This window comes from Chrysemys picta, chromosome 17 (assembly GCF_011386835.1).
Source record: "Chrysemys picta bellii isolate R12L10 chromosome 17, ASM1138683v2, whole genome shotgun sequence".
NCBI classification, from domain to species: Eukaryota; Metazoa; Chordata; order Testudines; family Emydidae; genus Chrysemys; species Chrysemys picta.
The window spans coordinates 25,393,379-25,418,039 of record NC_088807.1 but is presented as its reverse complement, the minus strand read 5'-3'; the positions used below and the strand labels follow the sequence as shown (position 1 = coordinate 25,418,039).

The 24,661-nt window shown below is 64.8% G+C and overlaps 3 protein-coding genes across 3 annotated transcripts in view; 2 read left to right on the top strand and 1 right to left on the bottom strand.

The window, feature by feature from the left end:
* The window catches only part of LOC135976398 (G-patch domain and KOW motifs-containing protein-like), a 7,771-nt gene extending 7,616 nt beyond the window's left edge, over window positions 1–155 (bottom strand). The window contains 1 exon segment of the mRNA XM_065571810.1: window positions 148–155. Coding sequence (XP_065427882.1) covers window positions 148–155 — 8 coding nt within the window.
* SMC1A (structural maintenance of chromosomes 1A) overlaps window positions 1–6,107 on the top strand; it is a 41,416-nt gene extending 35,309 nt beyond the window's left edge. Inside the window, exons 15-25 of the mRNA XM_005282347.5 lie at window positions 385–491; window positions 747–888; window positions 1,155–1,300; window positions 1,549–1,702; window positions 2,760–2,870; window positions 3,318–3,474; window positions 3,855–4,009; window positions 4,397–4,548; window positions 4,804–4,873; window positions 5,210–5,320; window positions 5,569–6,107. Of these exons, the coding sequence (XP_005282404.1) occupies window positions 385–491; window positions 747–888; window positions 1,155–1,300; window positions 1,549–1,702; window positions 2,760–2,870; window positions 3,318–3,474; window positions 3,855–4,009; window positions 4,397–4,548; window positions 4,804–4,873; window positions 5,210–5,320; window positions 5,569–5,652 (1,389 nt within the window). The 3' untranslated portion in view covers window positions 5,653–6,107. The remainder of the gene's footprint in view (window positions 1–384; window positions 492–746; window positions 889–1,154; window positions 1,301–1,548; window positions 1,703–2,759; window positions 2,871–3,317; window positions 3,475–3,854; window positions 4,010–4,396; window positions 4,549–4,803; window positions 4,874–5,209; window positions 5,321–5,568) is intronic.
* Window positions 6,108–9,291: 3,184 nt separating this feature from the next.
* On the top strand, window positions 9,292–23,137 carry LOC103306759 (IQ motif and Sec7 domain ArfGEF 2). Its single transcript, XM_065571001.1, has 3 exons — window positions 9,292–10,162; window positions 20,923–21,056; window positions 23,052–23,137. The coding sequence occupies exons 1-3, from the start codon at window positions 9,384–9,386 to the stop codon at window positions 23,135–23,137; spliced, it is 999 nt and encodes a 332-aa protein (XP_065427073.1). The 5' UTR covers window positions 9,292–9,383.
* Window positions 23,138–24,661: the final 1,524 nt, after the last annotated feature.

Below are 24,661 nucleotides of genomic sequence, written 5' to 3'. Positions count from 1 at the left end.
GGATAATCCGCTGCGATGCATTTGGGGGGGGGTGTCCATGTGGCATTGCTCTGCTGCAGTGCATTGTGGGGGGTGTAGTCCAAATAGCATTGGTCCCTGGCCCTCTTCTGCTGCAGTGCATTGTGGGGAGTGTAGTCCATGTGTCACCTTCCCATGGTGCATCCTGGGGATTGTAGTCTGTGGCTATGCTCCCAGCTCCACCTCTCCGCTCCTGCCTGCCCCTTCCTGTCCAAAGGGAGGGGAGATCAGCTGCTTGGGGGTGCGGCAGGGGTGGGGGAGCTCGAGGCTGGGTGGTGCCCGGGACCCGGAATTGGGGCTGTCAGATGGGGCAGGGAAATAGCACCCCCCAGCCAGGGTCTAACAGCAGCACCTCCCCACCGGCAGGTGGAGGACGAGGTGTTCGAGGAGTTCTGCCGGGAGATCGGGGTGAGGAACATCCGGGAGTTCGAGGAGGAGAAAGTGAAGCGGCAGAACGAGATTGCCAAGAAAAGGTACCAGCCTGGATGGGAGCCAGCGCCCCCTAGAGGGGAAAGGCCACCAGGCCCCATTCCCTGACCCCAAGAGTCAGCCGGCCCCTACCCTGGGGCTGGATGAGCCAGCGCCCCCTAGAGGGGACAGGCCCCGAGTCCCATTCCCCACCGCCCTGAGCCAGCCAGTCCCCACCCGAGCTGGATGGGAGCCAGCGCCCCCTAGAGGGGACAGGGGGAGGGGAGAACCCTGCACCCTGACTCCCCCCCGCTCCCCAGGCTGGAGTTTGAGAACCAGAAGACGCGGCTGGGGATCCAGTTGGATTTCGAGAAGAACCAGCTGAAGGAGGACCAGGAGAAGGTGCACATGTGGGAGCAGACGGTCAAGAAGGACGAGGCCGAGATCGAAAAACTCAAGAAGGTACCAGGGGTTGGGGGGGCGGGATCTGGGCGCTGGGGGAGGGAGGGGTGAGGGGGTGCAGCGTTGGAGGGTGGGCTCCCTCTCCAGCTACCCCGGAAGAGCAGTGCTGGGGTGTGGTGGGGGAGGGGGGGCTTTTTTCTCCTCCTCCCCCGGTCCAAGAGGAGCCATATGGGCAGTGGTGGGTGGGGCTCGTTCCCCCAGGAGCATTGTGGGCGGGGCTCTGGCCCTGGTGGGCGGGGCTCACTCCCCCGCTCCCCCCCGTGCAGGAGGAGCAGCGTCACATGAAGATCATCGATGAGACCATGGCCCAGCTGCAGGACCTGAAGAACCAGCACCTGGCCAAGAAATCCGAGGTCAACGACAAGAACCACGAGATGGAGGAGATCCGCAAGAAGCTGGGCGGGGCCAACAAGTGAGTGACAGCCAGGGGGTGGGGCCAGGGAGACCGTTTCCATGTGGGGGTGGGGCCACTGCACTGATAGCTCACCATTGGAGGCAGGGCCAGGGAGTGAGCTGTGTATGGTAGATGCCCATTGGAGGTGGGTCCAGTCAGTGATCTGGGTCCAGGGGGGCGTGGAAGGGGGCAGGGCCAGCACATGACAGATATCCATTGGAGGCGGGGCCAGGCAGTGACCCCGGACCGCCCCCCCCGCCCCGCAGGGAAATGACCCACCTGCAGAAGGAGGTGACGGCCATCGAGACGAAGCTGGAGCAGAAGCGCAGCGACCGCCACAACCTGCTACAGGCCTGCAAGATGCAGGACATCAAACTGCCCCTCGCCAAGGGCAGCATGGACGACATCAGCCAGGAGGAGGTGGGGATGGGGGGGCTGGCCGTGACGCTGGGGGGGGGGGGCGTGACGCTGGGGAGGGGGTTGGGGGGTACAGATGGGGGCTGGAGGAGTGGTGGAGGCGGGGGGCGTGGTGCAGGGGGATTGTGGGGGTACAGAGGGGGCTGGAGGAGTGGGGGAGGTGGGGGGGCATGGTGCTGCGGGGGGATTGTGGGGGTACAGTTGGGGGCTGGAGGAGTGGGGAGGCGGGGGGCGTGGTGCAGGGGGATTGTGGGGGTACAGATGGGGGCTGGAGGAGTGGGGGAGGCGGGGGTCATGGTGCTGTGGGGGGATTGTGGGGGTACAGATGGGGGCTGGGGGAGGCGGGGGGCATGGTGCTGTGGGGGGATTGTGGGGGTACAGAGGGGGCTGGAGGAGTGGGGGAGGCGGGGGGCATGGTGCTGCGGGGGGATTGTGGGGGTACAGTTGGGGGCTGGAGGAGTGGGGGAGGCGGGGGGCGTGGTGGTGCGGGGGGATTGTGGGGGTACAGATGGGGGCTGGTGGAGTGAGGGAGGTGGGGGCGCGTGGTGCTGTGGGGGGATTGTGGGGGTACAGATGGGGCTGGAGGAGTGGGGGAGGTGGGGGGCATGGTGCTGCGGGGGGATTGTGGGGGTACAGTTGGGGGCTGGAGGAGTGAGGGAGGCGGGGGGGGCGTGGTGCTGCGGGGGGATTGTGGGGGTACAGATGGGGGCTGGTGGAGTGAGGGAGGCGGGGGCGCGTGGTGCTGTGGGGGGATTGTGGGGGTACAGAGGGGGCTGGAGGAGTGGGGGAGGTGGGGGGGCATGGTGCTGCGGGGGGATTGTGGGGGTACAGTTGGGGGCTGGAGGAGTGGGGGAGGCGGGGGGGCGTGGTGCTGCGGGGGGATTGTGGGGGTACAGATGGGGGCTGGAGGAATCGGGAGGTGGGGGAGAGTGGAGGGGGGCTTCAAAGGATGAGTGGCACTATGGGATGGGGGAGGGGCTGTAGAGGGGGAGGGCTCTGTGATTCCCGGTCCCTCCTTTGCTCACCTCCCCCCCCCCCCCCCCCCCGCGTCCCCCCCCAGGGCGGGGCGCACGGCGAGGAGCCCGTCAGCAGCTCCCAGCGCACCTCCAACATGTACGCCCGGGAGGCCCTGATCGAGATCGACTACAGTGACCTGTCCGAGGACCTCAAGGTGGGCGGGGCCTGCGGGACTCTCCGGCGCACAGGGCTTGGGGGCGGGATTTCCATGGGCAGGGCCTGTGGGACTCCCCGCCACTGGAGATCCCGCTGCAGCAACCTTGCCCAGATTCCCTTGCGGGACTCCTCGCCACTGGGCAGGGGTTGGGAGGGTTCCTTGGCAAATGGGGGTCTCCATGACGACGATCGGTTGGTTGTAAAACGGATGAGGGGTCTCAAGTCTCCGCCCTCCAAGGCATAAGCCCCGCCTCCCTAACTGGTGGAGGTGGAGCCTGAAAGAAATGCTCCTCCCCCACCCCCAGTGTCAGTTGCACCTTCCTCTGAGGCCTGTGAGATGGATTGGGGGGGAGGTGAGCTATGGGGCCGAATGGGCCCGTGGAGGGAGGTGGGTGGGGCATGAGAGTGGCTGGCTCCACCCCCCCCTTTCTGCCCCGCCCCCCAGGACGCCCAGGCGGAGGACGAGATCAAGCAGGAGATGAACCAGCTGCAGCAGAAGCTGAATGAACAGCAGAGCGTCCTGCAGCGCATCGCCGCCCCCAACATGAAGGCCATGGAGAAGCTGGAGAGCGTCCGGGACAAGTTCCAGGAGACCTCCGATGGTACCGGACGCCTGGGTCCCATCCCGGGGCAGGGAGCCAGGACTCCTGGGTTCTCTCCACAGCTCTGGGGTGGGGGAGTGGGGGCTGGTGGGTAGAGCGGGGGGGCTGGGAGCCAGGACTCCTGGGTTCTCTCCACGGCTCTGGGGGGGGGAGTGGGGGCTGGTGGGTAGAGCAGGGGGGCTGGGAGCCAGGACTCCTGGGTTCTCTGCCCAGCTCTGGGAGGGGAGTGGGGGCTGGTGGGTAGAGCAGGGGGGCTAGGAGCCAGGACTCCTGGGTTCTCTCCCTAGCTCCGGGAGGGGAGTGGGGGCTGGTGGGTAGAGCGGGGGGGGGGGCTGGGAGCCAGGACTCCTGGGTTCCCATTCTCCACCCCCACCCCGCAGAGTTTGAGGCGGCCCGGAAGCGCGCCAAGAAGGCCAAGCAGGCGTTTGAGCAGATCAAGAAGGAGCGATTTGACCGGTTCAACGCCTGCTTCGAGTCCGTGGCCACAAACATCGACGAGATCTACAAGGCTCTGTCGCGGAACAGCAGCGCCCAAGTGAGCTCCGCGCCCTCTCTGCCCCCCCGCCCTCGCCTTCCCTGCCCCATCTGGGACCCCCTGTGACTCCGCCCTGACCCCACCTTCTTCCCAGAAAGGCAGCATCTGTCCTCTGAGAAGGTAGCTGGCGACCCCCCCCCCTCCCCCCCAGCCATGCTGGGTTGGGAGTTAACCCCCATTGAGATGCATGTGGCAGTTCACACCTCTGCGAGCGATCGGCTCAGGCTCTCAGCAGACTCAGGCACCGTCGCCTTTCTGAGCTTTTCTCCCCAATCACGAGGACTAGAAACTTTAGTATTATTGTAATCTGAAAATTGGGATGTGGGGCTGGAGGCTCTGCCTCATTCGGGCCCCACCCCTTACTGCCCCTCCCATCCCCCTCTGTAGGCGTTCCTGGGCCCGGAGAACCCCGAAGAGCCGTACCTGGATGGAATTAATTACAACTGCGTGGCCCCTGGCAAGCGGTTCCGGCCCATGGACAACCTGTCCGGAGGGGAGAAAACTGTAGCAGCCTTGGCCCTTCTGTTTGCTATACACAGGTAGGGGACGCTGGGGCCCAGTGGGGTAGAGCGGGGTGGGGGGGGCCTAGGAGCCAGGACTCCTGAGTTCTCTTCCCAGCTCTGGGAGGGGAGTGGGGGCTGGTGGTTAGAGCAGTGGGGGCTGCGAGCCAGGACTCCTGGGTTCTCTCCTTGGCTCTGGGAGGGGAGTGGGGTCCGGTGGTTGAGAGCAGGGGGCTGTGGGGCAGGGTCATTGGCGAACTCCCCATCACCCCCTCATCTCCGGTCCCTCCCCAGCTACAAACCTGCCCCCTTCTTCGTGCTGGACGAAATCGACGCTGCGCTGGACAACACCAATATTGGGAAGGTGTGTGGGGCTGATGGGGGGCCAATAGCAAGGGGCCTCCATGGGCCATGTGATGGGAGGGAAGCTGGGGGGGAGTGCGACAGCTGGGGGTTGGGGTAGAGGAAAGGGAAGTGGTTTGGGGGGACGCGGGGGATTTGGGTGTGATGGGGCAGGAGAGTTCGGGGCTGGGGACTCTAGGGAGAAAGATTTGGGGGAGGCGGTCATGAAGGGGGTGCCCTGTTGACCCCCGGTAGATTAGAGGGCTTGGGGGGAAGATCTGGAGCTGGGTCTGAGGGGAGGGAGTGGGCTGGGGGTTTTAGGGGACCCCCATTGACCCCCCCCCGATCCCCCTCACAGGTGGCCAACTACATCAAAGAGCAGTCCACCTGCAACTTCCAAGCCATTGTCATCTCGCTGAAGGAGGAATTCTACACCAAGGCCGAGAGCCTGATTGGGGTCTACCCTGAGGTACGGGGGGGCTGTCCCCCACTTCTCTGCTGGGGTCCGGGGCGCTGGCCAATCCATCCAGCCCCCGGGGGTGGGGCACGGGGGGCCTGTCTCTGCCTGGATCCAGGGGGCAGAGGTGCGGGGGGATGGGCAGGGCATTTGGGGGGGGCGGCACGGACCACCGGCCCTGCCTGGGGTGGGGGGGTGCGGGTAAGTGACCCCCTTTTTTGATCCATCTTTGACCCCCCCTTTTCCCCCTCTCTCCACAGCAAGGGGACTGCGTGATCAGCAAAGTGCTGACCTTTGACCTCACCAAGTACCCCGACGCCAACCCGAACCCCAACGAGCAATAAGCCGGCTGGACGCTGCCACGGGGGGGGGGGGGGGGATGTGATGGGTTAACCCCCCCCCATTTATTTTTAACCATTTCATTGCCTCTGCCAATGCCCCTGCCCCCCCTGGACTGCTATTAACCCCCCGTCTCTAGGGTGGGGGCCACCTGACTCCACATCACTGGGGGGAGCGGTTTTATCCCGGGGGGGGCCTCAATTCCCCCCACCCCCCTCCGATGCTATTTTTAGAATCATGCTATTTAACTTGCTTTTTAAAACCAGCCCCTGGGGGATCAGCCTGGTAGGGCTGGAATTAGGGGGCAGTTGGGGGGCGGGAAGGGGTGTGGGGGGGTCACCGGGCTGCTGCTTTTCGAGTCGTGTCTCTCTGTGTGTGTGTGTGTGTGTGTGTGTGTGTGTGTGTGTGTGTGTGTGTCAAATGTGTCTTTTTGCAACAAAATAAACCAGATTTCCCTTCCCTGGATGGCTAGTGGGTCAATCTTTGGGGGCTGGGGTGGTGTGGGCGTGCGCCCCCTGCTGGCGGGGATCAGACCTGCTCTGTGTGGGATATCCCCCTGCCAGGGGGGCATGTGCCCTGGAGTGAGGGGGCTGTGATGGGAGGTGGGCAAAATGGGGGTGCTGATCAGATGGGGAGGGGTACTGGGGGCCTGGTCTGGGAGATGTGGGGCAGGCTGGGCCTGTGGGTCTGATTTCCGCCATCACAGCCCTCAGGGCACGGAGCTGTGAACCGGGCATGGGACAGGGGTACCAGAAAGTGCCAACCCTGGCCTAGATCCGTGAGGTGGCAGGAACTCAGGTGAGACCGGCCAGGTGCTGCCAGCTCCCTGCTCATGTGACTTCCCCTACCAGCACCCCAGAGCGGCTCAGAGCCCCCCGTCCTCTGTCCTGGTGCTAGGGCAGCCTGGGGGCGGAGGGACCCAAATAACCTGCCTGACCCCTCCAGGCACCCGCCTGGCGCCCTGAAACATGAGAGTGGATTGGAGTCCATTATCGTCATCCCGAGCTGCGAGGGGTAGGAGCATATGGGGCAATCGGGGTGTCCCCAAAGATACGTTCCCCCAGACAGGAGCCCCTCGCGTGGTGGTATGTCGGTCTCTTCCCCGGCTGCCCCACCCCAGAGCTGGCTGCACCAGGCGAGCCGTCCCTCTGCAGTTAACTGCAGTGTTTAAGGGTTAAATCCCTAATTAGCAGTAAAGTTATTCGCATTTTGTTTCTGTGGTAACAGGGCCCCTGGGTGCCTGCATAAACTATTGGCTGGGGGGCGGGGAGGGGAGGGTATAACCTTTGAACTTACTTTTCCCATCAGCCATTCCCACCCTGATACTGTGTGTGAGGGGCTGGGAGCCAGGACTCCTGGGTTCTCTCCCCGGCTGGGGAGGGGAGTGGGGGCTGGTAGGTTAGAGCAGGGGGGGCTGGGAGCCAGGACTCCTGGGTTCTCTCCCCAGCTCTGGGAGGGGAGTGGGGGCTGGTGGTTAGAGCAGGGGGGTCTGGGAGCCAGGACTCCTGGGTTCTCTCCCAGCTCTGGGAGGGGAGTGGGGGCTGGTGGGTTAGACCGGGGGGCTGGGAGCCAGGACACCTCATTTTGCCATAAAATCCATAGGGGCACGTTCACCTCCTGTATTTGTGCCTCAGTTTCCCCTGGACTATGCATGGGATGAGTCTGGGTATATTTTTTTGGGGGGGGTTGGGAGGTTAGTCCTGGTGTCATTCCCCCCCACAAACAGCCACACCCCCCTGCCTGCCTGACTCAGCTTCCCCCCCCCCCCCCATGCACATGGCTGGTGGTGATTATAGGGTACCAGGCCCTGATGCATGGGGGGGGGGGGGGGGCTGAATGTCGCTGCCCGCCCTCCCCCCAACACACAAACCCAGGCCGCTGGCTCAGTATGTTGGGAAGGGGGGGCAGGGAGCGACACAGTTTGGGTGGGGTGAAGGGTCCTGAGGGGGTAGGGGGTAGTGGGAGGGCTTGGGGCATTTTTGGCAGATGAGTTCTGGAAGTGGGCTGGCAGGAGGAGATTTTGGGGGAGAGAACCCCGGAGTCCTGGCTCCCACCCCTACTTGGGGGGCAACAGGGCCCCCCTAAGATAAGGACAGAATGCCGCAGTACCAGGGGGAGGGAGTGCTCTCCCCTGGCAACCAGCAGTGGCTGCATCTCCGCACTGGGCGAGCCCTCCCTGTGGGGTGTTACGTGCGGCTGTTCCCTACCCCAGAGGTGGCTGCATCTCAGCACCGGGTGAGCCCTCTCTGCCCGGCGTGTATGGCTGTTCCCCAGTGGTGGTGCAGGGACTCGCTGCTGTGGTATGTGCATTGGAAGTAGGAGACGGATTCATTCATTAGCCCAGATTAATCAATCAGTCCCTTGAGGGGGGTGGAGCTAGGTTCCCCCCAGGCCTGGCTGCTTTTCCCTCCTGCCTGGTCTTCACCTCTGACCCCTCTAAGCCATGCCCGGGCCCAGGCCTGGGATACCTGACATCTGGAAGGAGGGTCAGGACTCCTGGGTTCTCTCCCCGTCTCTGGGAGGGGAGTGGGAGCCAGGACTCCTGGGTTCTCTCCTGACTATGGGAAGGGAGTGGGGGCTGGTGGTTAAAGCAGGGGGCTGGGAGCCAGGACTCCTGGGTTCTCTCCTGGCTCTGGGAGGGGAGTGGGAGCCAGGACTCCTGGGTTCTCTTCTGGCTATGGGAAGGGAGTGGGGGCCGGGGGTTTAGAGCGGGCGGGGGCGGGGGCTGGGAGCCAGGACTCCACCCTGCCTTGTGTTTTTGGGCCCAATGCCTCAGTTTCCCCTCTCCATCCTGCCTTCCAGTACTGCCCCCCACCGACCCATGCACACTATGGCAGTGGAATTCACCCGTTATCTAAGCAGGGAGAAGCCGGGTACCCCAGGGTGACAGATTTGATCCCGACTCAGCCCCCCAGGCCCAGCCCCATGTTCCTACCCCAGTTGTGTCCCCGCTCTGGCCGGCTGGCCCCAATCCATGAGGCCTGCAGGGCTGGGCCGACGACTCACCCCAGGAGCAGGGGACACCCCACAGGCTGGGGCTCCACCCCCAGGGCAGCCTCCTGACCCCCAGCTGTGGGCCCAGACCCCTCTCCCCGGGCTGTGGGGCTCTCTGTTTGGATCAGCCCTGGCCTGCCCCCCTGGGAATCCCCAGCTCCACACCCCCCTACAGCTCAGGGCTTGCCCTTGTCCCCCCCATCTCAACTGGGGGCTCCCCTCCTGCCCCCCCCCACTCTCGGCTCAGTCTCCCCCCTCTCCCAGGCATGTCTCAGAGCACCCCCCAGGCTTGCCCCCCCGGCAGGGCTGAGGGACAGCCCCCGAGGCTCGCCCCCGGGCTCGCCTCAGCCCCCCACCACCAGGCTCGCCCGGCTCGGGGCTCCCCCCCCCCGGCGGGGCTCGGGCTCGGGCTCGGGCTCGCCGGGGCTCGCAGGGCGGCGCGCCGCGCCGGCAGTGCGCAGTGGGTTGTGCGCTGCGGCGGGCGGGCGCTCCGGTTGCCGTCGCTCGGCGGAGTCAGCAGCCGGGGCGGCCCCCCCCCCCGCAAAAGGCCCCTCCCCCCGGGGCTCCCCGCAAGGCTCCGGCGGCGGCCGGGACCCTGCAGCCCCCTGGGGGCTCGCCAGCCGGCCCGGGGGGAGAGGCAGAGCGGGGCGGGTCGAGGCCCCCCCCGCCCCAGTCCCTCTCCATCATTGCGGGGCGCAGGGCGCACGGCTCCGGGCGCAGCCTCCTGCGGGCGTCCCTCTCCATGGAGGGGGGACCGGGGGCGCCCGGGGCCGACAGCCCGAGCCGGGCCGTGGAGTACCTGCTCGAGCTCAACAACATCATCGAGAGCCAGCAGAAGCTGCTGGAGACCCAGCGGCGCCGGATCGAGGAGCTGGAGGGGCAGCTGGAGCAACTGAGCCAGGAGAACCGGGACCTGCGCGAGGAGAACCGGGAGCAGCCCAGCCGGGAGCGGGAGCGGGAGGGGCCGTGCCACCAGCACCCGGGCCGGGAGTACGAGAACCGGACACAGCGGGACGGGCAGTTCCAGAACCGGACGGAGCGGGACGGGCAGTTCCAGAACCGGACGGAGCGGGAGGGCCAGTTCCAGAACCGGACGGAGCGGGAGGGCCAGTTCCAGAACCGGGAAGGGCAGTACCAGAACTGGGAAGGGCAGTACCAGAACCGCGGGGAGCGGGACGGGCAGTACCAGAACCGGGAGGGCCAGTACCCGAAGCGCGGGGACGGGCCGTACCAGAACCGGGACAAGGAGCGAGAGCCGCACCCCGGGAACCGCGAGGGGCCCTACCAGAACCGGGACGGCCACTACCGAGACCAATGCCAGCTGCACCGAGATGGTGGCTCCCTCCGGGAGCGGAGCGGCCCCCACCAGAACCGAGACAAGGAGCGGGAGTACCCCCGCCCGCCCCGGGAGAGGGAGCGGGGCCCGCTGAGCCGGGGCGTGTCGCGGAGTTCCAGTCCCGGAGCCGGCGGGGGCCACAGCACCAGTGCCAGCACCAGCCCCGCCACCACCCTGCAGAGAAAGTAAGGAGTTGTGCCCCTGCTCTAGAACCTGCCCCTGGTCTAGATCCCAGGGGGTCCCCATGCCTGGATCTCTGCTTTGCTCTGCATCCTTGGCCCTCTTTTCTCTGGTTTCTGCTCTAGATCCATCCCCTCCCTGCTCTGGATCCCGCCCTACATCTCTCTCCCCCCGCGCTAGGTCCTGGAGCCACCCTGCTCTAGATCACTCGGGAGATCTGCTTCGGATCAGTCTCCTGTGCTCTAGGAGTCTGGAGTGTCCTGCTCTGGATCCCTCTCTTCTCTGGATCTCTGCTCTGACGCCCGCTCTAGAGCCCTCTGCCTATGGCCTGGTTCCCTTTCTTCTATCCACCCTGATCCAGAATAGACCCCTCCCCTTTCCAATAGATCTCACCTCTCCCTCTCTATCTCCCTGGAACCTGTCCCACTCCCCATCCAGGCTTTCTAGGGTCTTCCCTGAGCCTTGCAGCAGCCGGGGCTCTAGAGCTTCCCCTGATGTGTCTAGAAGCAAGGGGTTCTCCATGTCTAAAGGCAAGGGATTCTGGAGCCTGGTCTCCTGAAATCTAGAAGAAGGGGTTCCAGAGCCAGGATCCAGATGCAACAAGGAACAGTGGATTCTAGAGCCTTCTTTCCAGGGCCTCTGAAAGTATGATGTTCTAGATCACACCCCAGACACGCCTAGAAGCAGTGGATCATAGAACCTGCCCCAGGTGTGCTCCTGGCAGCGGGGGGTTCTCAGGCCTGATCCCTGACACGTCTGGAAGCAGGGGTGTTCTGGGCATCCCGCAGTGCATCTGGAAGCAACAGTTCTAGAGTCTCCTCTCAGCACTTCTAGCAGACGGGGCTCTAGAACCTGCTCCTCTGACCTGTCTAGATGGGGGGGGTCTGGTAGCAGGAAGTTATAGAGGTGACACCCCAATGCATCAAGGAGCAGGGGGTCATGGAAGTTGAGGTTCTAGAGCCTGGTCCCCTTATATGGATGTTCTAGAGACACCCAGAGCATGTCTACATTCATGAAGACTAGTAATTGGTTTCTAGATCACGGTCCCAACCTACCTAGTACCATGAGGACTCTAGAGCAGCATGGGCCTTCTAGAGCACAGACTCTGGCACCTAGCAGCTGGGGTTCTAGAGCTACTTTTGCCACTCCCAGTGGTTCTAGATCCTCATCCTGTCATGGCCATCTGCAGGTGGGTTCTAGAGCCAGCCACAACACTCCTGGCAACATGGAGGGGGGATAGAGACCTCGCACCAGGGACTTCAAGCCCCAGAGGGTTCTAGAGACACCCTGGCAATCAGGGGATCTAGAACCTGCTCCTGATACTGCTAGCAGGAGGGAGCTAGAACATGCTCTGGACTCTTGGCAGCAGGAGGGTCTAGAACCTAACCCCGATGCATGTGTGGGAGGGTCTCCATCTGCAGATTTGCTTTGTCCTGGTACCCCTGGTCCCTTCTCCCTGCTCCCCCCCCCCCATGAGTACATGGCTAATGGGGTGGAACAAGGCTGGATGATGGGGTAATGGAGCCTGGATTGGTTGGTGCACTTGGTGGGGGGGGGGATGTCCAGATACCCCCCCTTCCCCTGGGAGTGGGGAGCAAAGTGTCACACATAAGAGCAGGGGGCTTGGGTCATGGGCAGCTGGGGGATAGCAGGGCCTTGCGTGGGTTCTCCTGAACTCCTGGGTTCTCTCCGTGGCTCTGGGAGGGGAGTGGGGTCTAGTGGTGAGAGTAGAGGGGGGGCTGGGAGCCAGGACTCATGGGTTCCATTGCTTTAGTGTCCAATTAGGAAGGAATCTGATTCCAGCTGCAGTTTGGTTTCTGAAGGGATCCCAGCCCCGCGTCGGCTCTTCCAAGGCCCGGATCCTTTCCCCTGCCCTGTCAGCCATCTCCGGTCGGGGGGCCTGTCCGTGCTTCCGTTTGTCACTAGACATCGCCCCGATAAAATCCAACCCCCCCCCACCACTTCTGAGTTGTAGGCAATCTCCTCCTAGGTTGGGCACAGTGTGAGCTGGGGGCAATCTCGGATCTGGCGATCTCAGGGAGGATTCAGTGACCTTGGGATGGATCTGGGGATCTTATGGGGATCTGGTGATTGTAGGGAGGATTTGGCAAGCTTGAAATGGTTTTGGTGATCTTACGGGGGATCTGATGGCCTGGGGATGGATCTGGTGATCTCACAGGGGATCTGGTGGTCTGGGGATGGATCTGGTGATCTCATGGGAGATCTGGGGATCCTGGCAAGCTTGCGTGAGGCTCTAACGTCGCTTGCAGGGATTGGATGTGCTTCGTGAACTTTGGGGACGATCTGGTGAGCTTGGAGGCCCCGGGGGGATTTTGGGGGCGGGCCTTTAGGAAGCTCTGCAGGCTTTGGGGACCCTCCCCGAGCCCTGCCGGCTGGGCTGCGCCGGGCAGAGCCGTGTGGGGCGTGCGAGGTGGGAATTGATGGCTCCAGCCGCGTGTTCTCTTCTCTTCCCAGCACCGCCTCCTCCCGCAGCTCAGAAATTAGCAACGTGGTTTGGATGCTGCTGCAAGTGACTTAAAGCAGCACAAATCTGTCTTGCTTTTACCGCCCACTCTGCACCGAGGTGTTCATCAGAACCCGGAGTGCGAGCGCTGAGGGGGCGGGCGGGGGAATGCAGGGGCCTGAGCTCCCCCCCTCCCAGAGCTGGGGAGAGAACCCAGGCGTCCTGGCTCCCAGCCCAGCCCCCTGCTCTAACCACTAGCCCCCACTCCCCTCCCAGAGCCGGGGAGAGAACCCAGGAGTCCTGGCTCCCACCGCCCCGTGCTGTAACCCACTAGCCCCCACTCCCCTCCCAGAGCCAGGGAGAGAACCCAGGCATCCTGGCTCCCACCCCCCCGTGCTGTAACCCACTAGCCCCCACTCCCCTCAGGAGACAACCCAGGCATCCTGGCTCCCAGCCAAGGACTATTTCAGATGAGATCATTTGCAACCTTGTGGTCAGGCTGCGTCCAGCCTGGCCCTGGGGGAGCGGTGATCAGAATCCGGCCCAGGGGTGACGCTGCCCTTGGCTGTTGCCGACTTGATGTCACCTTCTCATTCCCAGTCCAGCCTGTTGTCACGGAGTATTGGGGAACTCAGGGCCCTGCACCCCTGGCTCCCTGCGATTCACCATGACTCTCAGCCAGCCAGTAAAGCAGAAGGTTTATTTGGATGACAGGAATACAGTCCAAGACAGGTCTTGCAGGCACTGACAACAGGGACCCCCTCAGTTAGGTCCATCTTGGGGTCCCCGGGCATCCCAGCCCAGCCCCCCTTGGGAGGTCAGAGCCATCTCTGCCTCCCAGCCATCTCTCCAGCCTGCTTCCAGCACACTGCCTTCAGCGACCCCTCCCACAGCCTTTGTTCAGTTTCCCGGGCTAAGGAGTCACCTGGCCTTCAACCCCTTCCTGGGTTCTCCTGTTACACTCCCAGGAATGCGCCCCCGGGCCGATCCCATCCTCCAATGCAGACTATCCCAGCACACTCCCCTGTCAGCATTCACAGACCCCAGTGAGAACAGGCCCAGTTCGTCACATCTCTCCCCCCTTCGAGACCGAACTGAGCAGGGTCACTTTAGCCAGTGACCCGGGGAAGTTCGAACCTACCCCCGTTCCCATGGATGCCCCCGCATCCCTCCCATTCCTTGGTGAGAATTACACCAGGCCCCTCCAGTTTCACGCCCCCCCTTAGGTTGGGGTGCTTGATGGCACTCGCAGTTCGCATGTGGGAAGGTTTATGCGGCCTGTGCCCTTTTCCCACCCCCATACCTCTGGGGCTCCAACTGGGCTGTGGTCTTCTCCCAGCGCTCCAGTCTGGAGGTCTGTGCTTTGGGCTCTCTTGGTTCAGAGCCGCCCTTTTTACCTTGGCCACCCTCCGGAAAGGCTCCTCTATGCTGGGCAAGGGTCCTAAAGCTGTTTTCCCCTTGTCCCAGGCCTTCCTCCCCCTCTGACAGAGGTCACAGGATCCGCAGTACTGTCGGACAGTAACAAAGACCCCAGGCCAGTAAAAGCTCCGTAGCAGCCTCTGCTGGGTCCGCCAGGTTCCCTGGTGCCCTGCGAGGGGAATGTCATGGGCCCGGCACAGCAGCTGGCGGCGATACTTCTGGGGTACCACCAGCTGCCTCCTGCTCCCCCCTGACTCCATTTTCCCTGCGGGAGCCCATTCTCGGTACAGGAACCCCTTCTCCCATAGGAACCTTTTCCGGCCACCTCGTCCCATGGGCTGTACCGCATTGAGGTCGGCCAGGTCCCTTATCTTCCGCAAGGAGGGATCTCTCTGTAACTCGGCCTGGAACTCAGCAGCTGGGACGGGGATGGCCACCTGCTCTTTCTCGCCCGCTGGGTCCGAAGCTGCAGCCTCCCTGAGCCGCGTCCCTGGGCGTTCCCTCCCCACCAGGTTAGGGTCCTGCGCCTCAGGCAAGGCACCCCCCCCATCAACACCTCAGTGGGCAAATGGTGGTGCACTCCCACGTCCTTGGGGCCCTCCTTGGCCCCCCATTTCAGGTGTACCCTCGCTACGGGAACCTTGAATGGGGTCCCGCCCACCCCGGTCAGGGTCAGGAAGGTGTTGGGCACCACCCGATCTGGGGCCACCACCTCGGGCCGGGCCAGTGTCACCTCTGCGCCCGTGTCCCAGTAACCATAAACTTTCTTCCCATCCACCTCCAGGGGAACAAGGCACTCGCTCCGCAGGGACAGCCCCGCGCCAACCCTGTAAACGGAGAACTTTGAATCCGGAGCATCTGGCCCTCCAGAGAAGCTGGCCAGGGGCCCTTCTCTCTCTTGAGCAGTTGATAAGCTGCCAGCCCCTCTTGCGTGGGAAGCCTGCCCCTCGTCCGTCTGGGCCTCTACCAAGTTAACCCGGTGCGGGTTCGGTCTGCTCAGTCTGTCCTTGAGCTTGGGGCACTGGGCCCGAACGTGGCCTCTTCGGCCGCAGTAATAGCAGCTCAGGTCCCGTGGGTCCCCTCGAGCCGGTCGGTTGTCCCTGATGCTGGGCCTTCCCCGTGGGAGGGGATTCCCCATATTCCCCCTTTGGGAGGTCCCCGGGTGACTCTCTCTCTGCATCGCGGCGGGCCTGTTCCTTTGGGGCTCCTCCCTGCCACCCCCTGACCGGCTCTTTACAAACTCATCAGCCAGCTGCCCGGCGTGTCGCGGGTTCTCTGGCTTTCTGTCCACCAACCACAGCCTCAGGTCGGATGGGCACCGCCCATACAGTTGCTCCAGTACCAGCAGTTTAATCAGGTCCTCCTTCGTCTGGGCCCCACCAGCCCACTTGCTGGCGTATCTTTCCATGCGGACGGCTAGTTGCAAATAGGAGATCTCAGGGGTTTTATCTTGACTCCGGAACCTTTCCCGGTACATCTCAGGAGTCAGCCCAAACTCTCGTAGCAGGGCCTTTTTGAATAGTTCGTAGTCCCCTTTCTCTGCCTCTCCCAGTTGGCGGTACAATGCCACGGATTTGGGGTCCAGTAAGGGGGTAAGGACCCGGAGTCGGTCCGCGGGGTCCACCCGGTGCAGCTCGCAGGCCGTCTCAAAGGCCTCCAGGAAGTCATCCATGTCCTCCCCCTCCTTGTATGGGGCCATGATGCACTTATCAAAGCCCCGTGCAGTCCTGGGTCCCCCCTCACTCACCGCAGCCGGGGGTTTGCTGCCCTTCAATCTCGCCAGTTCCAGTTCATGCTGACGCTGTCTCTCTTTCTCCTCCCGTTCACGCTGATGCTGTCTCTCATTCTCCTCCCGTTCATGCTGTCTCTGTCGTTCACGATCCTCCAGCTCTCTCAGTTTTAGCTCTTTCTCCCATTCCAGCCAATTCCGCTCCCCGGATGCCGAACGTCGCCGGGAGGATCCTCTGCTGGCCGGCGGGCTTCGCCGGGGGGACCCCCTGCTGGCCGGGGGGGTCACGGCGCCTTCGGTATTTGCTGGGCTCCTCCCCACCCTTCCCCTAGGCATAGGAAGGAGGGGTCTCGGGAAGCCCTCAGCAGCCGGCTGACCACTCCCAGCTGGGACAGACACTGGTGCCTGCGCTGCATTTGCCAGGCTGCTTCCCTGAGACACAGGGATCAGTTCATTCGCGCGATCTTCCGCCTCCAGCTGGGCAATGAGCTGTTCTTTGGTGAGCCTCCCAACGCGCAGCCGCCTCTGCTTGCACAGCTCCACCAGGTCGCTCTTAAGCCGCTTGGCATACATCTTCCTGCTGGCCACTCACCGGCCTGTGTGCTCACAGCTCCCCACAGTTCCCAGGGGGCCCCCTAGTGTGCCAGCCCTTCTCGAGGTCACCGCCTCTCAGCCAGGGTCGAGCTGCAGACTCCTCCGCCCCTGGGACCACTCGCTGCGATCCCCCCGGGGGACCCTGTTACTGCAAAAGTCCTCCTCGCTGGTCACACACTCCCAGGGGTAATAACCGTCTCTCTCTCACTCTTCAGCATGCCTGGTCCCCGTCAATCCCCCTTCGTTTTACTGCTCCCCAGTCACTTACTGCAGGAAGCGCCGTCCACGGGGTGCAGTAGATCCCACCGCTGCCACCAGTTGTCACGGAGTATTGGGGAACTCAGGGCCCTGCACCCCTGGCTCCCTGCGATTCACCATGACTCTCAGCCAGCCAGTAAAGCAGAAGGTTTATTTGGATGACAGGAATACAGTCCAAGACAGGTCTTGCAGGCACTGACAACAGGGACCCCCTCAGTTAGGTCCATCTTGGGGTCCCCGGGCATCCCAGCCCAGCCCCCCTTGGGAGGTCAGAGCCATCTCTGCCTCCCAGCCATCTCTCCAGCCTGCTTCCAGCACACTGCCTTCAGCGACCCCTCCCACAGCCTTTGTTCAGTTTCCCGGGCTAAGGAGTCACCTGGCCTTCAACCCCTTCCTGGGTTCTCCTGTTACACTCCCAGGAATGCGCCCCCGGGCCGATCCCATCCTCCAATGCAGACTATCCCAGCACACTCCCCTGTCAGCATTCACAGACCCCAGTGAGAACAGGCCCAGTTCGTCACACCTGTCCTGTCTGGGCTTCTTCACTTCCTCTGCCTTTCCCCAGGCGTCCGGGGTGACCCCAGGCGTCCGGGCCAAGCCACACTCAGGAGATCCCTGCCTCCTCCCCTGCATTTTCATGGCGGGGAGGGAGGTTTCTTCTTCACTTTCTGTCCCAAACCACTGTGGAGCTGTTTCCCAGATGCCCTACCCCAGAGGTGGTGGGCGAGCCGTCCCCGTGCGACGTTATGTGTGGCTGTTCCCCAGCTTCCCCACCCCAGAGGTGGCTGCATCTCAGCGCGGAGAGAGCCATCCCCAGGAGTCTGTTGCTATCCTACCATCCCACATGGCAGCCGCTAATCTCCCAGCACGGAGGAGGTCTGTAAAACATCCTGACCCCACAGGGCCGGATCTGGAGGAGGCAGTGGGGGCAGGGGCGGAGACTGAGATATAGGGTGTGGACTGCTGGGTGCTGCAGAATCACAGCCCTGCTCCCATCTGGCCCCAGGGCAGGGACTGGCTGGCTCAGGGGGGCAGGGAATGGGGTGGGGAGGGTCCAGCCCCCATCCGGCCCCAGGGCAGGGACTGGCTGGCTGAGGGGGGCAGGGAATGGGGTGGGGGGGTCCAGCCCCCATCCGGCCCCAGGGCAGGGAACGGGGCTGGGGCCTGTCCCCGGTAGGGGGCGATGGGTTTGAGGTTCAGATCTCAGGCTCAAGGGGCCAGCTGGTCCCCCCACCCTGCCGGAGGACGGGAAGCGGCAGCAGATGGGGCGGGCGGTGGGAACTGTGGACCGATGACGCCTGACCCCCGGCCCCTGCCGCCGCGCCACCTGTTCCCGGGAAAGAGACCCACTGGGCTGCGTGCGCTGGGGCAAGAGGCCAGAACTGCTGGTCCGGAGCCAGCTCATCCCATTCCCCCGCCTACAAGCCAGCCAGCCCCTGCCCCGGGCCCCGTTCCCTGCTCCCCCGATCCAGCCAGCCCCTGCCCCAGGCCCTGTTCCCTGCTCCCCCGAGCCAGCCAGCCCCTGCCCCGGGCCCTGTTCCCTGATCCCTGCTCCCCCGAGCCAGCCAGCCCCTGCCCCGTTCCCTGTTCCCTGATCCCCCGAGACAGCCAGCCCCTGCCCCGGGCTCTGTTCCCCGTTTCCTGCTCCCCCAAGCCAGCCCCTGCCCCGTTCCCTGTTCCCTGCTCCCCCGAGCCAGCCAGCCCCTGCCCCGTTCCCTGTTCCCTGCTCCCCCGAGCCAGCCAGCCCCTGCCCCGGGCCCTGTTCCCCGTTCCCCCGAGCCAGCCAGCCCCTGCCCCGGGCCCTGTTCCCTGCTCCCCCGAGCCAGCCAGCCCCTGCCCCGGGCCCTGTTCCCTGTTCCCTGCTCCCCCGAGCCAGCCAGCCCCTGCCCCGGGCCCTGTTCCCTGATCCCTGCTCCCCCGAGCCAGCCAGCCCCTGCCCCGGGCCCTGTTCCCTGTTCCCTGCTCCCCCGAGCCAGCCAGCCCCTGCCCCGGGCCCTGTTCCCCGTTCCCGCTTCCCCGAGCCAGCCAGCCCCTGCCCCGGGCCCTGTTCCCCGTTCCCTGCTCCCCCGAGCCAGCCAGCCCCTGCCCCGGGCCCTGTTCCCCGTTTCCTGCTCCCCCGAGCCAGCCAGCCCCTGCCCCGGGCCCCGTTCCCTGATCCCTGCTCCCCCGAGCCAGTCAGCACCTGCCCCGGGCCCTGTTCCCTGCTCCCCCGAGCCAGCCAGCCCCTGCCCCGGGCCCCGTTCCCTGATCCCTGCTCCCCCGAGCCAGCCAGCCCCTGCCCCGGGCCCTGTTCCCTGATCCCTGCTCCCCCGAGCCAGTCAGCCCCTGCCCCGGGCCCTGTTCCCTGCTCCCCCGAGCCAGCCAGCCCCTGCCCCGGGCCCTGTTCCCCGTTCCCGCTCCCCCGAGCCAGCCAGCCCCTGCCCCGGGCCCCGTTCCCTGTTCCCTGCTCCCCCGAGCCAGCCAGCCCCTGCCCCGGGCCCTGTTCCCCGTTCCCGCTCCCCCGAGCCAGCCAGTCCCCGCGCTGGGGTCGGATTGGGGCCGGTGCCCGCTAGGGCGAAAGGTCCCAGGTTGGGGGCATCTCTGCTCTGCCAGGCCTGTCCGGGCGTCCGTCCCCCCTCAGCTGCAAATCAGCCGCTCTCAGATCCCACCTCCGGCTCCGCACGGGCGAGTTTATGCCAGGGCCTGTGCCCAGATCCCCGTCTGTGTGTCTTGCACATCCCCTCACCCCTGCCGCTCGACTGGACTCCTGGGTTCTCTCCCCGGCTCTGGGAGCGGAGTGGGGCCTAGTGGTTAGAGCAGGGGGGCTGGGAGCCAGGACTCCTGGGTTCTATCCCCGGCTCTGGGAGGCGAGTGGGGGCTGGTGGTTAGAGCTGGGGGGCTGGGAGCCCGGACGCCTGGGTTCTCTCCCCGGCTCTGGGAGGCGAGTGGGGGCTAGTGGTTAGAGCAGGGGGGCTGGGAGCCAGGACGCCTGGGTTCTCTCCCCGGCTCTGGGAGCGGAGTGGGGGCTGGTGGTTAGAGCTGGGGGGGTTGGGAGCCCGGACGCCTGGGTTCTCTCCCCGGCTCTGGGAGGGGAGTGGGGGCTAGTGGTTAGAGCAGGGGGGCTGGGAGCCCGGACTCCTGGGTTCTCTCCCTGGCCCGGGGAGCGGAGGGGGGCTAGTGGTTAGAGCAGGGGGAACTGGGAGCCAGGACTCCTGGGTTCTCTCCCCGGCTCTGGGAGGGGAGTGGGGTCTAGTGGTTAAAGTAGGGGGGGCTGGGAGCCAGGACTCCTGGGTACTATGAATCTTCCCCACTGTATCCTCTCTGGGTCCGTACTTTTCTCTCATTAGTTAATGAGCAGTTTAATTTTGCCTAGTCTCTCCCCCCTCCCATGTTACTCTCATATGAATTGGTGTCTCTGCTTGGTTCTGCCTGAAGGCCTCTCTGGCATTGAAAAGCCCTGAGTGTCTGCCAGACCCCGGACGCAGACTGTGTGCGCGTGTGTCGGGGGGTGGGGGGGAACACAGGGCCTGTCCCCTCTAGGGGGGCGCTGGCTCAGGGGGGCGGGGAATGGGGCAGGGGCCTGGCCCCTCTGGGGGGCGCCGGCTCCCACCCGGCCCCAGGGCAGGGACTGGCTGGCTCAGGGGGGCGGGGAATGGGACAGGGGCCTGTCCCCTCTGGGGGGCACCGGCTCCCATCGGCCCCAGGGCAGGGACTGGCTGGCTCAGGGGGGTGGGGAATGGGGCAGGGGCCTGTCCCTAAACCACTGAGTCCCCAGTGTTGTGTGACGTGCGCTTGATGCCCACTCCCTTCCCGTCCTCCCCCCCGAAACAGAGTCTGGGGTGAGGGGCACCGGCAGAGCTGGGGTGGGGCAGGGCTGGGCTAGCAGGGGCTGCGGGTCGGGAGTGTGGGGCACCGGCAGAGCTGGGGGAGCCCAGGGCCGGGCTAGTGGGGGCTGCAGGTCGGGAGTGAGGGGCACCGGCAGAGCTGGGGGGGCCGGGCCTGGGCTAGCAGGGGCTGCGGGTCGGGAGTGAGGGGCACTGGCGGAGCTGGGGGAGGCCAGGGCTGGTGTAGCTGGGGGCTGCGGGTCGGGATTCAGCTGCGGTTCCCCTCACTCCCTGGCTTTCACCTCCGCCCCCCATCCAGGACGCCTGGGTTCCAGCTGCAAAGAATAGACCCAGCGACTTTAATGATTCCCTTGTCCCGTTGGTGCCCAGCAGCAGTGGGGCAGGGGTCTGGCGGGGAGGGGGCTGGATCAAGGGGCGTTTGGGTCTGGGGGGGCCGCCTGTCGCTCATCCTGGTCTCTCTCTCCCTCTCTTCCGCAGGTCCGACGGCGACAACTCCCGAACCGTCAGGTCAGTGCTCGCTCCCCGCTTTCCGTGTCCTCTCGCCTCCCCCGGCCCCCCCACTCCAGGTGCTGTTTTATCCCCCCACACACATCCGATCCTGGCCCCTTTTGGCCCATGGATTCCCCCCCCCCCCCCCGACCGGATGCTGGCTGGGTTGGTCGCCCGACCAGCCCAGCTCATCTCTGGTCGTTCCCGGGCGGGCGTCCGGATGGGGCCCCTCTCGCTCTGGATCGGGCAGGGCTTAAGACTGGGTCCCCCGCCCCCGACCTTGGCGGTGAGGTTGGTGCATTTGTAGCATGCAGCCGGGGGCGCCGTGGGGAGTGGGGTAGGGGGCAGGGCTGTGACAGGAGCTCCCGGCCTCTCCCCGCAGGGGGCGCTGCATCCGGGGCTCTGCCTGTGTCCAGGAGTGGTGCGTGTGGGGGGTGCCCCCTTTCCGCCAGAGGCTGGGGGGGTGCCCGGGGGGATCTCACGTCCAGCGTGGCTGCAGTTTCGGGGGCCTGGTTCTGCTTGGCGAAGCGGGTCGCACCTTGGGGGCCAGCGGCGTGGGGCTGAGTGGCTGGGGAGGGGGCCAGATGATAGGGGAGGGGTCTGTCAGGACGACCGGCACGACGGGGCCCTGACCTCAGTCAGGGTCTGGGCGGCGCCCGGCCCGATGGGGCCCTGGTCTCGGTCGGGGTCTGGGCAGTGCCCGGCACGACGGGGCCCTGGTCTTGGTTGGGGCCTGGGCAGTGCCCGGCACGACGGGGCCCAGGTCTCGGTTGGGGTCTGGGCAGTGCCCGGCACGACGGGGCCCTGATCTCGGTCGGGGTCTGGGCAGTGCCCGGCACGACGGGGCCCTGGTCTCGGTTGGGGTCTGGGCAGTGCCCGGCACGACGGGGTCCTGATCTCGGTTGGGGTCTGGGCAGTGCCCGGCACGACGGGGCCCTGATCTCAGTCCCGGCCTGTAGGTGATGTGGTAGAGTAAACCCCCTTACTGATACATTTCAAGTCCTGAGCTACCTGGGCGGCCCCCAGAATCTCTTCTGTAACGAATGCGTCAGTTTTGGGGCTGGTTCCCTCATGTCGTGTCCTGTACGAATGGGAAACATCTAGAGAACCCAGGAGTCCTGGCTTCCAGCCCCCCTGCTCCAACCACTAGACCCCACTCCCCTCCCAGAGCTGGGGAGAGAACCCAGGAGTCCTGGCTTCTAGCCCTCCTGCTCCAACCACTAGACCCCACTCCCCTCCCGGAGCCAGGGAGAGAACCCAGGCATCCGGGCTCCCAGTCCCCCCTTGCTCTCACCACTAGACTCCCCTCCCCTCCCCGGGCTGGGAATAGAATTATTTCCTTCTGCTAATTATGTAATTAGCAAAGCAATTATTTCCGATTTTCCCCTGTTCGTATATTGTACATAACACACACAACCGCTGCTTATAAATACAACCATATTGATACTGTGTGTGTGTGTTGTGTTAAAACAACACTGCCAGATCGGTGGATAGATATTGATGTAAATAACAGAGTGGTTAGAGTCCGGGGGACCAGGAGCCAGGACTCCTGGGTTCTCTCCCCGGCTCTGGGAGGGGAGTGGGGTCTGGTGGGGTAGAGCAGCGGGACCAGGAGCCAGGACGCCTGGGTTCTCTCCCCGGCTCTGGGAGGGGAGTGGGGTCTAGTGGCTAGAGCAGGGCGGGCTGGGAGCCAGGACTGCTGGGTTCTCTCCCTGGCTCTGGGAGGGGAGTGGGGGCAGGTGGTTAGAGCAGAGGGGGCTGGGAGCCAGGACTCCTGGGTTCTGTCCCCGGCTCTGATGGGGGTGAGATGGGAGCTAGGAGTGTTCAGTGATGGAAATGGGTTCTGGTTCCAGAGCTGGGGAGAGAACCCAGGAGTCCTGGCTCCCAGCCCCCGCAACCAGCGCTCTAACCACTGGACCCCACTCCCCTCCCAGAGCATGTTCCTTCCCCTGCATTGCAGGTGGGGCGGGGGGGTTATCTGGCTGCACTACGTTGGGATGGGAGGTTACTGCAGTGTCACGACTTGGATGCCGCCTGCTGCCCGAATGCAAAGTCCCAATTGCTGGGCCCTCCCCTCCCCGTCTCGACTTCATGTGGGCGCCCCGCTCCCCGGACAGCTGGCGCCCTCCTGCGCTGGCCCTCGTGCGCCAAGCCCGTGTCGAGCCAGGACTTGGGGGCGCTGGGAGACCCGCCAGCTTCGTGACGGGGCAGGGGCTGGTGCGGTCCTACCGTAGCTTTCTCGCCACGTGCCCAGGGGAGCCGTGCCCCCTCCGCTGTTGTGCAAACAGTGCGACGCGATGGGCTGTCGTGCAAACAGTGCGACGCGACGGGCCATCGTGTGAATAGTGCGACGCAACGGGCAATCGTGTGCGCCGCGGGGTGGGAGAGGCCGGCGGGTGACGGGCAATCAGACGTCACGCGACGGGTCTTTATCCGATCTCAGGGACTTTCCCTTCTCAAAGGGGGTGGGGGGACCCTGGGTGCTTCTGTCTCACCACGATACCCCTGGGGAGCGGGGAGGGAGTTGGCACAAGATTGTCCCCACCGCGGGCTGGGTTGGGGGAGCGTGTAGCCCCTGGAGCTGCCTCCCTCCCCCGTGATGCCAGGGGGCCCCGTCACCCCGGCCCGGGGCCAACACACCCGAGATGGCAGTATTCGGCGGACGCCTCTCGGTCCCACCCCGTCCCCACAGCTGGGCAGGGGGCCAAGCCACCGCTCCCAGCTGGCAGTAGCAGCAGGGCTGTCAGGCAGGGGTGGAGACGCCAAGGCCCCCCCGGCTCTGACCCACCAGCTCCCACTCCCCTCCCAGAGCTGGGGAGAGAACCCAGGAGTCCTGGCTCTAACCTAGTCCCTCCCCCCAAGAGTTTGGAATACAATCATGACTCTGGACTGGGAGGCCAGGGTGTCAGGACTCCTGGGTTCTCTCCCTGGCTCAGGGAAGGGAGTGGGGGCTAGTGGTTAGAGCAGGGGGGCTGGGAGCCAGGACTCCTGGGTTCTCTCCCCGGCTCGGGGAAGGGAGTGCGGGCTAGTGGTTAGAGCAGAGGGGGCGGGAGCCAGGACTCCTGGGTTCTCTCCCCAGACAGTGGCTGGGAGCTGTGTTGCTAGGGGTGCGTGGTAGTGGAACCTCGAGGCTCATGTAGCAGGACGTTGCTAGGAGACATGGGGGCGAGGGGGGGGAGAGCTGACAGCTCGGAGGAGGAGTGACAATGTTGGGCTGCCAGGATACATTGCCATGGCAACCAGAAACATACACAGCGCCAGCCTCCCAACAGCTGTTTCTACGGTAGGCGAGATTCACGTGGTGCAGCCACCTCTGGCCTGGGGCAGCTGGGAACAGCCGCATATAACGCCGGCTGGCCGGGGGATGGCTCGCTCAGTGCTGAGATGCAGCCACCTCTGGGGCGGGACAGCTGGGGACCAGCCGCACATAACGCCACACGGGGAGGGCTCCCACGGCGCTGGGGTGCAGCCGCCTCTTCCCTCCTTCATCTGCCTCTGCCTCAGTTTCCTCACGACCCCCTCCTGTGTCTGGCTTTGTTTGACGCCGCCCCTCCGGCACCGGGTGTGGGGTGGAGAACGGGGCCGGGGCTGGGGGGGAGTTGGAGCCTGGGGCATCATCAGCAAAGGGCACCCTACAATAACAAACCAGCCTATGGAAGGAGACCTGATAAAAACTAGGGCCCTACCAAATTCCTGGCCATGAAAAACGAGTCACGGACCGTGAAAT

Bases quoted from the DNA above. Each gene is read 5' to 3' on its own strand.
- LOC103306759 (XM_065571001.1), top strand. From the start codon at position 9,384: ATGGAGGGGGGACCGGGGGCGCCCGGGGCCGACAGCCCGAGCCGGGCC. The intron at 10,163-20,922 runs GTAAGGAGTTGT...TCTCTTCCGCAG, and splicing joins GCCACCACCCTGCAGAGAAA to GTCCGACGGCGACAACTCCC. The intron at 21,057-23,051 runs GCCCATGGATTC...CTCCCCGGACAG, and splicing joins TCCGATCCTGGCCCCTTTTG to CTGGCGCCCTCCTGCGCTGG.